Below are 16,510 nucleotides of genomic sequence, written 5' to 3'. Positions count from 1 at the left end.
CTTTATACAATACTATCAGTCCCCAAAATGTTTGTTCATTTTTCACAAATAGATACTATCGACTGTTCATTTCTATCACTATTTGATATTTCGGGCGCCTGGTTCTATAACAAGAACGCGAAATACCATCAAAGTTATGTAAGCCCTTGAACCAGCGTTACTGTCCCCTGAAAGGGACACTTCTGGTATTTTGGCGAATATTTGGGGATAAACGATAAATATCGGCAGAAAATATGCATAGTTGAAATATTTTAGAATCAATGAGGGTTTTGATTAAATTTCTTCTCCAAACTAGCATAAGTCTTGTTTCGGCAATTATTCTTACATTTAGTCAGGCGATTTGAATTTATTTGTAACATCATTTATGGAGTACACATACATTTGGTAAAACTAAAAACTAAAAAAAAGATTTGAATCTCTACTTGATATACTCCTGATTCCTTTTGCGTATAATAAGGAATCCTTCCTTTTTGGAATAATACCACAACGCTCGGGCTATGTGGACAACGACATTTTAATTCTTATAAAGCAATACATTTACAAGACTAGATCCCTGAGCAACTCTTTGAATCTGAATGCACTTATTAATGTCATCAAAGATAACTTCCTTGTTCAAAAACGTATAAATAACAGTAAAAATGTCTACATTTAGAGGGAATTTGAACTGGAGGAAATGGAAACCTTTATTAGAATTATGGTTGTTTAATAATGAATACTTTTTTAAAAATTGCTGTTATCGCCATGACCCTGACATAGCCTTAATAGCTTATTTAATTAGTGATGCACGTGAAATAATATCCTCTCTCTCTCTCTCTCTCTCTCTCTCTCTCTCTCTCTCATGTTGGTGTAAACAATACAAAGAGTAAGCAAACTATACATGGAGGTGTTTCTATGTTGATGATGTACAGTGTGTGGTGCGAGAGTAAGAAACTACGAGATTTTGTTGTAAATAAGTCATTAAAAGATATACGCATTTGTGTTCATCTGATGATAATATGATGATGATGATGATGAAATGTTATGTTGTTGATGATGAAAGATGATTGTAGATAATGTTGAGGATGATCATACATGGTTGATGATGGTAATGATGGTGATAAATGATAGTCAGTGATGATGATAATGATGATGATCACATATTGTAGAGATCAATATGTTATTGATGAGGACTTGAGATGATGGTATATGATCATAATGACAATCATACCGTGTGGAGGATGATGATGTATTGTTGATGAGGAGGTAAGATGATGATGTATGATGATGATGATAATAAGTCGATTATAGTGTTTAATGAGGATGGTGACAACGACAATATGTCGTTATCGATGATGAAGACAGTGATGTGATGAGGATGATGTAAGAGTAGGGTGTATGATGATATTCATATATTATGGATGATATGATAATGATGATGATGATGAAATCATGTGAAGGATGATGACAGTGTTATTTTAAAACGTGTAGATGTGAGTGTGAGAGAACGTGCTATATTTTTTTGTATATGTAAAAAAACCTAATGAAAAAAAAACAAAAAAAACCCACCCTGATCATTTGAACACTGATGAAAATGTTTGTTAACTAATAAATTTTGAAGACTTCCTGTTCTGGTTTGTTGACGATGGACTGCCATTGTTTGATGTAATATTCAGAGCACCTCTTACAAATTACAGCATATATTACATTTCTTGATTTACAATTCATATTACATCTCATTTCAAATGTTTTGCCATTAAAACAAACAAGTTACATTCAACAATCCTACTACATGTTCCACATCTCGGTTTCATACACTTTGTCATGCAGTAGTTTACGTTATTTTCTCATCTCACCAAAGGTGGATCAAGGAGGATAGGGAGACCCACCCCTCACTCACCAAGGGCATTTACAGGGGGATGGGGAGGCACACCCCTCACTCACCAAGGGCGGATCCAGGAGGATGGGGAGACGCACCCCTCACCCACAAAGGGCAGATCCAGGAGGATGGGGAGACGCACCCTTCACTCACCAAGGGCGGATCCAGGAGGATGGGGAGGCACACCCCTCACTCACCAAGGGCGAATCCAGGAGTATTGGGAGACTCACCACTCACTCACCAAAAGCGGATCCAGGAGGATGGGGAGACACACCCCTCCCTCACCAAGGGCATTTACAGGGGAATGGGGAGGCACACCTCTCACTCACCAAGGGCGGATCCAGGAGGATGGGGAGATGCACCCCTCACCCACCAAAGGCGGATCCAGGAGGATGGGGAGACGCCCCCTTCACTCACCAAGGGCGGATCCAGGAGGATGTGGAGGCACACCCCTCACTCACCAAGGACGGATCCAGGAGGATGTGGAGATGCCCCCTTCACTCACCAAGGGCGGATCCAGGAGGATGGGGAGACGCACCCTTCACTCACCAAAGGCGGATCCAGGAGGATGGGGAGACGCACCCCTCACTCACCAAGAGCAAATACAGGAGTATTGGGCGACTCACCCTTCACGCACCAAGGGCGGATCCAGGAGGATGGGGAGACGCACCCCTCACTCACCAAGAGCAAATACAGGAGTATTGGGCGACTCGCCCTTCACTCACCAAGGGCGGATCCAGGAGTATGGGGAGACGCACCCTTCACTCACCAAGGTCGGATCCAGGAGGATGGGGAGGCACACCCCTCACTCGCCAAGAGCATATACAGGAGTATTGGGCGACTCCCCCTTCACTCACCAAGGGCGGATCCAGGAGGATGGGGAGACACCCCCCTCACTCACCAAGAGCAAATACAGGAGTATTGGGCGACTCCCCCTTCACTCACCAAGGGTGGATCCAGGAAGATGGGGAGACGCACCCTTCACTCACCAAGGGCGGATCCAGGAGGATGTGGAGGCACACCCCTCACTCACCAAGAGCAAATACATGAGTATTGGGCGACTCACCCTTCACTCACTAAGGGCGGATCCAGGAGGATGGGGAGCCACACCCCTCACCCATGAAGGGCGAATCCAGGAGGATGGGGAGACGCACCCCTCACTCACCAAGAGCAAATACAAGAGTATTGGGCGACTCACCCTTCACTCACCAAGGGTGGATCCAGGACAATGGGGAGACACACTCTTCACTCACCAAGAGCGGATTCAGGAGGATGGGGAGGGGCACCCCTCACGCAACAAGGGTGAATCCAGGAGTATTGGGCGACTCACCCCTCACTCACCAAGAGCGAATCCAGGAGTATTGGGAGACTCACCCTTCACTCACCAAGGGCGGATCCAGGAGGATGGGGAGACGCACCCGTCACCCACCAAGGGCGGATCCAGCAGGATGGGGAGACGCACACTTAACTCACCAAGGGTGGATCAAGGGCAATGGGGAGACACACTCTTCACTCACGAAGAGCGGATTCAGGAGGCTGGGGAGGGGCACCCCTCACTCACCACGGGCAGATCCAAGAGTATGGAGGGCGCTCCCCTTACTCACCAAGATAGAGAGACGCACCCTTCACTCACAAAGGGCGGATCATGGAGGATGGGGAGGGGCACCCCTCACTCACCACGGGCATTTACAGGGGGATGGGGAGGCACACCCCTCATTCACCAAGGGCGGATCCGGGAGGATGGGGAGACGCCCCCTTCACTCACCAAGGGGGGATCCAGGAGGATGGGGAGCCGCACCCCTCACTCACCAAGGGCAGATCCAGGAGTATGGAGGGCGCACCCTTTACTCACCAAGGTAGGGGATGGGGAGACGCACCCTTCACTCACAAAGGGCGGATCCAGGAGGCTGGGGAGACGCACCCCTCCCTCACCAAGGGCGGATCCAGCAGGATGGGGAGACGCACCCCGCACTCACCAAGGGCATATACAGAAGGAAGGGGAGGCACACCCCTCGCTCAGCAAAAGCATATACAGGAGTATTGGGCGACTCCCCCCTCACTCACCAAGAGCATATACAGGAGTATTGGGCGACTCAATCACCAAAAGCGGATTCAGGAGGATGGGGAGGGGCACCCCTCACGCAACAAGGGTGAAACCAGAAGTATTGGGCGACTCACCCCTCACTCACCAAGAGCTAATCCAGGAGTATTGTGAGACTCACCACTCACTCACCAAGAGTGGATCCAGGAGGATGGGGAGACGCACCCCTCACTCACCAAGGGCATTTACAGGGGGATGGGGAGGCACACCCCTCACTCACCAAGGACGGATCCAGGAGGATGTGGAGATGCACCCTTCACTCACCAAGGGCGGATCCAGGGGGATGGGGAGACGCACCCCTCACTCACCAAGGGCGGATCCAAGAGTATGGAGGGCGCACCCCTTACTCACCAAGATAGGGAGACGCACCCTTCACTCACAAAGGGCGGATCATGGAGGATGGGGAGGGGCACCCCTCACTCACTAAGGGCGGATCCAGGAGGATGGGGAGACACACCCCTCACCCATGAAGGGCGAATCCAGGAGGATGGGGAGACGCACCCCTCACCCACCAAGGGTGGATCCAGGAGGATGGGGAGACACACCCTTCACTCACCAAGGGCGGATCCAGGAGGATGGGGAGGCACACCCCTCACTCACCAAGAGCATATACAGGAGGATTGGGCGACTCACCCTTCACTCACCAAGGGTGGATCCAGGAAGATGGGGAGACGCACCCTTCACTCACCAAGGGCGGATCCAGGAGGATGAGGAGGCTCACCCCTCACTCACCAAGAGCATATACAGGAGTATTGGGCGACTCAACCTTCACTCACCAAGGGCGGATCCAGGAGGATGAGGAGACGCACCCTTCACCCACCAAGGGCGGATCCAGGAGGATGGGGAGATGCACCCTTCACTCACCAAGGGCGGATCCAGGAGGATGGGGAGGCACAACCCTCACTCACCAAGAGCATATACAGGAGTATTGGGCGACTCACCCCTCACTTACCAAGGGCAGATCCAGGAGTATGGAGGGCGCACCCCTTACTCACCAAGATAGGGAGACGCACCCTTCACTCACCAACGGCGGATCCAGGAGGATGGGGAGGGGCACCTCTCACTCACCAAGGGCGGATCCAGGAGGATGGGGAGACGCACCCCTCACTCACCAAGGGCGGATCCAGGAGGATGGGGAGGCACACCCCTCACCCACCAAGGGCGGATCAAGGAGGATGGGGAGACACACCCCTCACCCACCAAGGGCGGATCCAGGAGGATGGGGAGACGCACCCTTCACTCACCAAGGGCGGATCCAGGAGGATGGGGAGACGCACCCTTCACTCACCAAGGGCGGATCCAGGAGGATGGGGAGGTGCACCCCTCACCTACCAAGGGCGGATCCAGGAGGATGGGGAGACACACCCCTCACCCACCAAGGGCGGATCAAGGAGGATGGGGAGACGCACCCCTCACCCACCAAGGGCGGATCCAGGAGGATGGGGAGACGCACCCTTCACTCACCAAGGGCGGATCCAGGAGGATGGGGAGACGCACCCCTCACTCACCAAGGGCAGATCCAGGAGTATGGAGGGCGCACCCCTTACTCACCAAGGTAGGGAGACGCACCCTTCACTCACCAACGGCGGATCCAGGAGGATGGGGAGGGGCACCCCTCACTCACCAAGGGCGGATCCAGGAGGATGGGGAGGGGCACCCCTCACTCACTAAGGGCGGATCCAGGAGGATGGGGAGACGCACCCCTCACTCACCAAGGGCATATACAGGAGGATGGGGAGACACACTCTTCACTCACCAAGGGTGGATCCAGGAGGATGGGGAGATGCACCCTTCACTCACCAAGGGCAGATCCAGGAGGATGGGGAGGCACACCCCTCACTCACCAAGGGCGGATCCAGGAGGATGGGGAGACACACTCTCACTCACCAAGGGCATATACAGAAGGATGGGGAGGCACACCCCTCACTCACCAAGGGCATTTACAGGGGGATGGGGAGGCACACCCCTCACTCACCAAGGGCGGATCCATGAGGATGGGGAGACTCACCCTTCACTCCCCAAGGGCGGATCCAGGATGGGGAGACACACTCTTCACTAACAAGGGCGGATCCATTTTTATTTCATTTTGCATAGGTCAAGTTTAAACAATATTCTTCCATTGCATATATTCCTGTTGAGTTTTTCAACTGCTATGACAAAGATAAGGTTTTGCTACACGATGTCAAGAAATTCCCCTCTTACTTTGCTCCACACTACCGGATTACTCCGTACAGTAACGATAGGGGTAGATACTGAAATGATCGAAAAAATCCTGTTTTGCCTTTTGTTTGTGGTGTTGATTAAAAAAGAACACAATATTAATTTCAATAAATAAGTAAATAAAGGCAAAGTATAATTTGTTGAATGTTAACGAGTCAGGGTGCTGTTTGAATACATTACCATGCAAAAGTTCTGATCAATAAATAGAAGGGTGTGTGTGTGAGTGTGTGTGTGTGTGTGTGTGTGGGTATGGGTGGGGTGTGGGTGTGTGTGTGTCCCCATTCGAGATCTCATGTTTATTTTGCGAAGCATGAGGTCTGAACCAGAGACCTATACATGTATATGACATATATAAATGATTAAATAAGATACTTGTCTTGTCCCTGTACTTTTGCAAGGGTCTATATATCTAGATCTTTCTTAAAATCTTCTTCATTTTATTACAATGCCCGAGTGGATTGAATAATCAATATATATTATTATAATTTTGGTAATTCATTTATTTCGTTTTTCTAGATAAAATATTCATAAAGAAAACTCGAGTACTTTATGTGTGTTTGTGTGTGTAATTTTAGAGAAAGAATTACAAAGTATAACATTTGCTGATCACCATTGGATCAAATTATTATTTAGACAGGTGTTTTTAATGTGTTAAGGTCATTTAACTTTCGCGAAAGATTCAAGATTTGAATGCATTTAACTTGGTGTGATGTTAATTGTTCTTTTTGCAAACGTATTTAATTTTCTGAAAAAAATACTATTGATCTGGAATGTTAAACCTAAATTACATCGCTCTTTCGTGTGTCTACACATTATCAAAACTCATGTCCAAGTAGATTCTGTTTGACATTTTTTTTTTGTAAAATATGATTGATGAGTAAGTACGGTGGAATTTTGTGTCTAACCAGACACCTATCTCTGGCCTATAACTGTTGAATTACAAGCTGTGAATGCCGGTAATATTGAGCCAATGAAAAACCGCGTTACAAAATCGTTCGGTTAGTTTATTTGTGTCACGTGATCCAGGTGCTCTCGTCGCGTCCTGGAAAGACCTATCACGAAATTACAGGTGAGGTAAATATTGCTGAAATAATTACTGGTTGAAGTTAAGTGTGGATGTGTTGTGAAATCAGAAACTGGCGATAAGCTAGCACTTAACGATTATCAAATTGATTGCTACGCTGACGTTTAATGGAGAAAACACTGGAATTGTGCCGATCGACACAGGTGTGAGAAAACATGGCCGACCCCAATACGGAAGCGAATAGTGAAAGCAGTTTTGCAGTGATTTGTAAAAGAATATGATGTCTGTTTTAGCAGAACACAACTACCCGTGTTTTGTTTGTGTTTTCTAGGCGAAACCTATATACTGGGATATCGTTATTGTGTTTGTTAAGTGGGTTAAACGATCACACCTGTCATTACCCGAGGCGGCGTTACCCCTACGGTACCCCATACCACCACTGTGTAAACATTGACGTTACCCCTACGGTACCTCACCTCTGGATAAATATTGACCATACGGTACCCCACATCTATATAACACTGATTTGTTGCCCCTCTGCTATATACGTTCAACGCCTGTTTAGTTTTCAAACCCCTAATATACATTGTGTGATGACTAATTAAAATACAAATACATTTATCATGTATTTGAAAGATGTATAAAATTACTCTGATATCTTAAAAATGCCAGGCCAATCTTTACCAGTATTACAATGAAATGATCTCAATCCTAATGACCTTAAATTATAACTTGATGTCAAAGGCTACATTGTTAGGACGAATATTACATTCCAGGTAAAGACTGATGTTTATATTTAAAAAAGTTGTACCAAGTAGAGATTCTAATATAACATATATTTGTGTTGCTAATATATATATTCACAATAACCGGCTCTCCCCGGAATCACCCTATGGGGATCAGTCATGACACCCATTGGGAAATTCTGTGGGGGTGATCATTATAATGCATATGACAAAATTTCACATCAGCTTTGATAAATTTGAGACATTGTGACATCATGGCGAAAACATGGTTGTGTCATCTGGCAAGATTAAGGCCTTTTTTCAATAAGTTATTAACTAAAACAAATCTTTTTACACTTTATTTTATTGGGTTTAAACACAGTTTGTCCATAGTTTGATTGACAGACTTGGTGTTTCAGCACTGATGCATCTTAGCAGCATAATGAAGGCATGAACTAATCTAGTACAACATTGGGAATCTGTCTGCCAGATTGGAGACTGGAGAAAAAATTAGAATGACTCAAATCTGCATTTACCTTATATACACACAGTAATACAGTATTTGTATAATATCTGGGTATACTATGCTTTGTATGTCACAGACTGTTTGCAAATTTTGAAGCTGTATCAATATCTGGAAACATTTTTCTGCAGAGTTCAAATATGATCATCAGCTATTGAGGAAGGCCTGTTGTGCTCAGCGAGGAAATTTCTAAACTTCCAGACTTTGCAATAAAAGATGAAATTGCCTTAAGTTGTTGTGGTTTTATTCATCATAACTTTTTTTGTGACAATTGTTTATTGGAAATTATCACATGTCTGTTTATATCATAGATAATTTGATACTATCTGAACCTAATGAAAAATTGCTAGTATAGATTTACAATACTTATGACCAGATCCATCGGATCCTTACGAAGCCACTCGAAGTCCTTGTCCCACACAGCACTGTAATAGCAGACATGCCCTTTCTTTTTTGACGTTGAACACCGCTAGGCCTGATAATGAAAAAGTTCTCTGGTTAGAAGCCATTGTAGAATTGGTTGGTTGGTTGATGGGTTTTTCGCCTACATGAATCCACCCATGTAGGTTTCATCTCACTGACGGAAGTCAGTGTTCTGTCGACGTGAGGGAAGTTGCCTTTCTTCAGGGGGTAGGTAGGAGTCGCCTATACTATATCCTATCCTTATATTTTGATGAAATTTGGGAGACGACGCCTTGGTCCGAAATGGTTGGTAGGTGTGTCGCGCCGGTTGCTGCAACTTTGTCTGTTGTTCCTAACTTGTGTTTTGGTATCGTTGGAGGGAGGTCAAAAATGGCCAAGAAGGCTTGTAATAATGTATATATATGATAAAAAATAAAACAAAAGTGTATTTATTGCATATATTCATGTTCTTATAGGGAAGTACAGGGTTCGAATTTAAGCTCGCATACTCGCGAAAAGCGAGTGCAAATTGCAAACTGCGAGTAGAGATTTCAGACACCAGCATTTTTTTGCGAGTGAAAATTTTCTAATGGTCGGTCTTTACAAATTATTTCTTTGACAACTCGCGGTCATTTAAGCGCATTCTTGTCATTCGCCGAACGAACGATTCAGCTTTTGTCATTAACGGAAGTTTACAATCGATACATGTCCCGTGCGCATGTCCGTTAGGAAGTAGCTGCACAAATAATGATGACGTTTACCGCATGCATGATGTTTTTCGGTAATCTATTTTTAGTTACTATTTATAGCGCAAATACGATAGGCTTGACTAGTCACATGGTTGTATTGGGGTTTCCCAAGGTTCGCGGCACCGACAAAATAACAAATGGACATATGGAGCAAGAAACTTAAGATGCAGTTTCTATGCTATATCTTAGAATAGCCTTAGCAGGCCAGCATCCTTTCACAGCAAGGTTTAATTTTTTTGCGTCATGTATACATCCCAATGACCATAATTTAAAATGTCAGTTAATACTGTGTTGTTTTAGAATTTAATTCTAAGTTAACATGTCTAATAAAGTTGGAAAAATGCAAATTGCAAGTTGTTTTCTCATTTAGCAAGTAAGAAAAAATACCACTTGCGAAAAAATGCAAGTAGAAAATCTGGTTAAATTCGAACCCTGAAGTATATATATTATGTTTGTTATGTACCTCAGGTCTCTTACTGCCGATTATGTCCGACAGTAGAGAAACGTCTCTGCTTCTGTTAGGTACAGTACTTTGTTTCTTTGTCAGGCTTGGGCGGAGTCTGAGATTATCCGAGGGGTCCCTATGTTGTATGCGGGTTTTTGTAGAAGTGATTATTTAACCCTTTTTATATCACACCTAGCTAGCATGCATTTATTGGGATGAGTCCATTATGGTCTACAGTGGTGGTAAAGTAAGGTTCAAATAAGCATAACATTAGTGATGGGCAATCAATTTAAAACCGTAATCAATAATCGGTTTGTAATCAGAAAAAGTAAACTTGATTATATTAGATCATCAGCACATCACTACCTAATATTATTGGTGTTCATTCTTATCTATGCCCTTCTCTTATTTTTTATAAACAAAAAAGTCTTACTCAAGTAAATGCCAATTAATACCTGCCCCCTACAAGATAAACATAATCATGTAATGTATCGGACAGGAATTGAGTGGAGGTGACGGGTGTGTGTGTGTGTGTCTTTTTTAGTTGCAGGATATATACTACAGTTACATTTCATATTGTTAAGTAGCAAAATGACGATCAGTACGTTTGTAATTATGATTGTTTACTGCAGTAGTGATGTAGGCATACAAGTGTTTGGCTGGTATTCTGCATCAAATTCAATTGTAAGCATGAGACTTGGTAAATATTTACCTTTATCTTGATATTTATACTGTTCTTTCTCTAGTAACATCTTTTTATGGGTTAATTTCCTTAGATATTTGCTGCAAGTGTGTAATCGAAGATAGTACACATGTTATAATTAGTTGAAAGAATACATCACACTTGGCATTAGAAAAGTTTACAGATGTTAGACTGCCCTAGCTCCCCAACCACAGGTGAATATTATGTTAACAAGTATGTAAGTCAACCTATTGTTTAACAGTCAGCCAGGTGTAACCTATTGTTTGACAGTCAGCCAGGTGTAAAAAATACCCTGTTAGGTCAAGGCATTGTTTACATAATGCGTCCAGGGTGTGACAGAAGGTCCCCAGGGCATTTATCATGAATCATTACCACCATTTACCTGTATTTTTTTTGTGGCAGTGGCCAAAATAATGTGATATTAAGAGAAATCAACATAAAATCAGGTGATAATAAAAGAATTGAATTGCATAGATTATATAGCAGGAAAAACGGTGCATCAAAAAAACATGATAATAACCGAAAAGTCACATTAACAGACGTGATATTAGGTGAAATGTACTGTACATATACACAGCTTTCCAAACTCGTATGTACATATTGAACATATTTAATCATTAAGTACCTCCCTTTCTGTTTTGAGTTATAATCGTATAATGCAGAACAGGGCAATACAGACAAATTGAGTAATGTACATAATACGGAGGAGATAACAGATGTTATCTGTCTAGTCTGACCGAGCCTGGACGTAAGTGGATATGTTATGTTTAACATACAATGTAGTGTATATGTAATGGTCATCTGTCTATGGAGTGAAGGTCAGTTATACTTAGTACGTGTATATAATGGTCATTGACCTATAATTTATAATCAAATCGTAGAGTACAATGACATGTGTAAGGTTGTTAATTATACTGATGAAAAAACCCAAAATTTCTTGTGCTATAATTTTATTTTTTTATTTTTAAGCATACTGTACATGATACTAAACAGGAAATATTTAGAATTGCAAAGGTATTATCTGGGATGCCTTGTTCATACCTAAAGTGTAGGAAAGATATTTAATTATATCAGAACAGCATAGACATATACAGTGGATAATTTTATTTCAGTTTTTTAACATCAATGACGTGACCTTTATTTGCAGATTGCACCAGCATAGAGACATGCCGGCCGCTACAGATGGAGCGGGTTTAGGTAAGTCGATCATCAGTTTGTGTGTCAAGCTGCTATGTCATATTTTCTTCTGTCATAGTAGATAGAGTGACATTACTTCAGGACACTGGCGACTATCCAGCTGAGTGACATTACTTCAGGACACTGGCGACTATCCAACTGAGTGACATTACTTCAGGACACTGGCAACTATCCAGCTGAGTGACATTACTTCATGACACTGGCGACTATCCAGCTGAGTGACATCACTTCAGGACACTGGCGACTATCCAGCTGAGTGAGATTACTTCAGGACACTGGCGACTATCCAACTGAGTGACATTACTTCAGGACACTGGCAACTATCCAGCTGAGTGACATTACTTCAGTACACTGGCGACTATCCAGCTGAGTGACATTACTTCAGGACACTGGCGACTATCCAGCTATCTTGCTTGTTACCCCAGTCATGTTTGTTGATAATTAATTGACTTTTAATTTGTTGATAATCCAGTCACGTTTTTAATTATCCAGCATACTTTGATAATCCAGTCACATTTTAAATTATCCAGCATACTTTGTTGATAATCCAGTCATGCTTTTAATTACCCAGTATACTTTGTTGGTAATAATAAACCAGTCACTTTTGTTATAATCCAGTCACTTTTGTGATAATCAAGTCACTTTTGTGATAATCCAGTCACTTTTGTGATAATCCAGTCATGTTTTTAATTATCCAGCTGTATTATTATACTCATACTTTGTTGATAATGATAATCAATTCACGTTTGTTGTTACCGTAATACGGCCATATTCATTCCAAGGCTTGATTGTGAAACAGCTTGATCACTGGGACAATTTAATGTAGAAAAAAAAAAAATCTAATTATCATCCCCTGGTGGTGGATGGTGGTACAGATAACTGGTGACGGAGTTAGCTCACTCTGTACCTGGTACTAGGGCAGCAACGGTAACAAATAATGCCAGTCAGATAACCATTTGTACTTATCGGAACCGAGTAACCATGCTTTTTTTGTAGAATGAAATACAGCCACCAATGGCCGTTTATTTTGATAAAATTCACTAAATGCATAAACACAGATAACTCAATACTTATGTGCATGCCTTGTGAATACCGTTGTTAAACGTAGCAAACTCTCAAAATTTTTATGTATAGGCTACATGTCGCTAGCCTCCCTACTGGGACATTTCCCTAGATTCACTTTACACATGTATTTCTGCACATCACTTTCGGTCAGACGATGAATGATAAGTTACATTGTTCAACAGAATGTCAGTCGGTATCATGTTGTTTATTGTAAACATGTACTCAATGGTATAGATACTATACTGATCAGGAGTGTTTTCGTGGTCTGTCAAACAGCAGTCAGGAACGACATTTCAATTTTAGTTTTGTTAGGAATTAAAGAAAATTGTCAATTTAAAATATTTTCCATGTCTAGATGTTTGCACCTCATAATCAGTCGAATTTCTGTGTCTCTGTGTCTGATTATAATATTTTGTGCTCTTCGGTACTCAGTTTGTACGTGTATATATATTTTAGTCCAGCAAATGTAATAAGGCAGCAATTGTTGGTGATGATCAGCTAGGATGTTTTCAGTGATTCGTAACACTACACAAACTGTCATCTGAGAACTTTCTTTTGGTCAGCCTCGCTACACAATCTACAAGACCAACTAGCTGAGATTGGAGATGAAGTCGACGCGGATCAAAGTGACTTAGCCTTCCTTAAACAGTTCCTTGAGGGTCCTCTGCTGGAGTCACTGGTACAGGTAAGTGACTTAGCCTTCCTTATACAGTTCCTTGAGGGTCCTCTGCTGGAGTCACTGGTACAGGTAAGTGACTTAGCCTTCCTTAAACAGTTCCTTGAGGGTCCTCTGCTGGAGTCACTGGTACAGGTAAGTGACTTAGCCTTCCTTATACAGTTCCTTGAGGGTCCTCTGCTGGAGTCACTGGTACAGGTAAGTGACTTAGCCTTCCTTATACAGTTCCTTGAGGGTCCTCTGCTGGAGTCACTGGTACAGGTAAGTGACTTAGCCTTCCTTATACAGTTCCTTGAGGGTCCTCTGCTGGAGTCACTGGTACAGGTAAGTGACTTAGCCTTCCTTATACAGTTCCTTGAGGGTCCTCTGCTGGAGTCACTGGTACAGGTAAGTGACTTAGCCTTCCTTATACAGTTCCTTGAGGGTCCTCTGCTGGAGTCACTGGTACAGGTAAGTGACTTAGCCTTCCTTATACAGTTCCTTGAGGGTCCTCTGCTGGAGTCACTGGTACAGGTAAGTGACTTAGCCTTCCTTATACAGTTCCTTGAGGGTCCTCTGCTGGAGTCACTGGTACAGGTAAGTGACTTAGCCTTCCTTAAACAGTTCCTTGAGGGTCCTCTGCTGGAGTCACTGGTACAGGTAAGTGACTTAGCCTTCCTTATACAGTTCCTTGAGGGTCCTCTGCTGGAGTCACTGGTACAGGTAAGTGACTTAGCCTTCCTTAAACAGTTCCTTGAGGGTCCTCTGCTGGAGTCACTGGTACAGGTAAGTGACTTAGCCTTCCTTAAACAGTTCCTTGAGTGTCCTCTGCTGGAGTCACTGGTACAGGTAAGTGACCTAGCCTTCCTTATACAGTTCCTTGAGGGTCCTCTGCTTGAGTCACTGGTACAGGTAAGTGACTTAGCCTTCCTTAAACAGTTCCTTGACGGTCCTCTGCTGGAGTCACTGGTACAGGTAAGTGACTTAGTCTTCCTTATACAGTTCCTTGAGGGTCCTCTGCTGGAGTCACTGGTACAGGTAAGTGACTTAGCCTTCCTTATACAGTTCCTTGAGGGTCCTCTGCTGGAGTCACTGGTACAGGTAAGTGTATATATGGCTTTTACATCAAGCAGGTTTTTCCCAGGACCATAAACTGATAAGGACTCATCTGTATCAAGTTATTTTAGGTTCCGTGTGAGGCTGTTGGTTTGATGGGCTGTTCAACCTTAGCCAATGACCCGTATCAGTTTCTATAGTGATGAACTCCTTTACCTAACCTATATTAGTGGACCTATAACTGTTGCTGTTCACGCCAGATTGTGATTTGTTAAATTAATGACACTAATTAGGGGGACAGTAGACAATCTCTTGAAAAGTCATCTGTAATGCTAGGCCTCCTTATAATTTGTGAAAATTGCATGCCTTGGTTGTATGAAACTTGAACACACTAAATAAAGCAGTAAATAGTCTGCTCTGACACCACTGCAAAGCATTTGTTTTGATCAGAAACAAAATGTAGGATTTTCATAACGTCGTTACGGACTTTTTGAGAATATTAGCTGATAATTGGCGGATTGGTTGAGTGGTTAACACTCCGGATTCCACACAGGTGGCCAGGATTCGATCCCGGAAGTTGTCGTATGCATGGATATTCAAAGAAAGTGTTTTTCTCCTGCCCACACAACTCCAACAACCCAGGTGGAGTATAAATTGGTCTGGGGTGGATGTTGCGGTATCTGTGCTGTAGCATTCAAGTGAGGTGGCACTATAAATGATGCCATTGGAAAGACAGTCCCACTACAAACAGAACGTATTACATCTCTAGCACACACAAAGGCATACACACATAGGGAGATATTAGCCAGGTGGCATAGGACAAGTAGTTAGCGCCTGATAAGGCAGCTCCTGCAAATTCCTCAAAATTGTATCGATTAATGTATATGATTATTGTATTAATTGTTTATCTATGTACTATAAAGCGCTTTAGAGTGGCATATGTTAGCTAGATAGGGCCCTATATCAAATATATATTTATCACAGAAAATGATAGGCGACCAATTTCTGACGGGCTTATGCATTTCTTCTCCTAGATTTACGGGGGGAAAATTCCATTTTCTGTAGCTAAAATTTCATCCCCCTGTCATATCATGGAGCAATAATTGAGGAGTATTTTTTTTACTCTTGAACAACATAATCTCTCAACTTTAGGCGAAAGACCGACTTGAGCAGGACCCCGTTGACCAGCCAAGTGATGAATCTGCCAGTAGGATGGTAGCGGACTGCATCAACGATATTGCCAGTCTAGGGTCTAACTCTCACGCTGTAGAGCTGGAGAAAGTTCTGTCCGCACCCCATTTCATGGTAAGCTGCATCCAACTTCAAGTAAAAAGCCACATCCCACTTTGGAATCAAACGCTCCCACTTCAACCAAAACCTTGATCACTGAAGTATTAATCAATAGAGTCCTTAATTTGAGTATTTTTGATGGTAAAACAATCCCGTTTATGGTAAAACAATCCCGTTTATGGTAAAACAATCCCGTGTATGCAGGTAAGTCACATCTGTTACAGAGTATGGTTCATATCAAACGTCTGAGTTTGTCCACTCTAGGACAAATTACCCAGTACACCTTCACCTAGGTTAATAACACTTCCCACCATATTTTAACATATTTCCTATATTTGTAATATTCAGGTGCTTATTGAATTATCTACCCTTGAATGCTATTTATAAATGTTTAAGTTGAACCCCTCAATTTTCTTGTTACTCATACTCTTGAAAGTTATACTTTATAAAGTTGTTTAATTATCTCCCCAAGGTTATATCTGACAACTATGAAATATTCA

General features: G+C 43.1%; 1 protein-coding gene across 1 annotated transcript in view; it reads left to right on the top strand.

The window, feature by feature from the left end:
- The first annotated feature begins 7,193 nt into the window (after positions 1-7,193).
- The window catches only part of LOC110441714 (MAGUK p55 subfamily member 6-like), a 40,022-nt gene continuing 30,705 nt past the window's right edge, over positions 7,194-16,510 (top strand). Inside the window, exons 1-4 of the mRNA XM_021484934.1 lie at positions 7,194-7,245; positions 11,895-11,944; positions 13,573-14,765; positions 15,873-16,025. Coding sequence (XP_021340609.1) covers positions 11,914-11,944; positions 13,573-14,765; positions 15,873-16,025 — 1,377 coding nt within the window. The 5' untranslated portion in view covers positions 7,194-7,245; positions 11,895-11,913. The remainder of the gene's footprint in view (positions 7,246-11,894; positions 11,945-13,572; positions 14,766-15,872; positions 16,026-16,510) is intronic.

This window comes from Mizuhopecten yessoensis, unplaced genomic scaffold, assembly GCF_002113885.1.
Source record: "Mizuhopecten yessoensis strain PY_sf001 unplaced genomic scaffold, ASM211388v2 scaffold716103, whole genome shotgun sequence".
NCBI classification, from domain to species: domain Eukaryota; kingdom Metazoa; phylum Mollusca; class Bivalvia; order Pectinida; family Pectinidae; genus Mizuhopecten; species Mizuhopecten yessoensis.
Note: the sequence above shows the minus strand (reverse complement) of the source record. Positions and strands in the feature narration are given on the sequence as shown.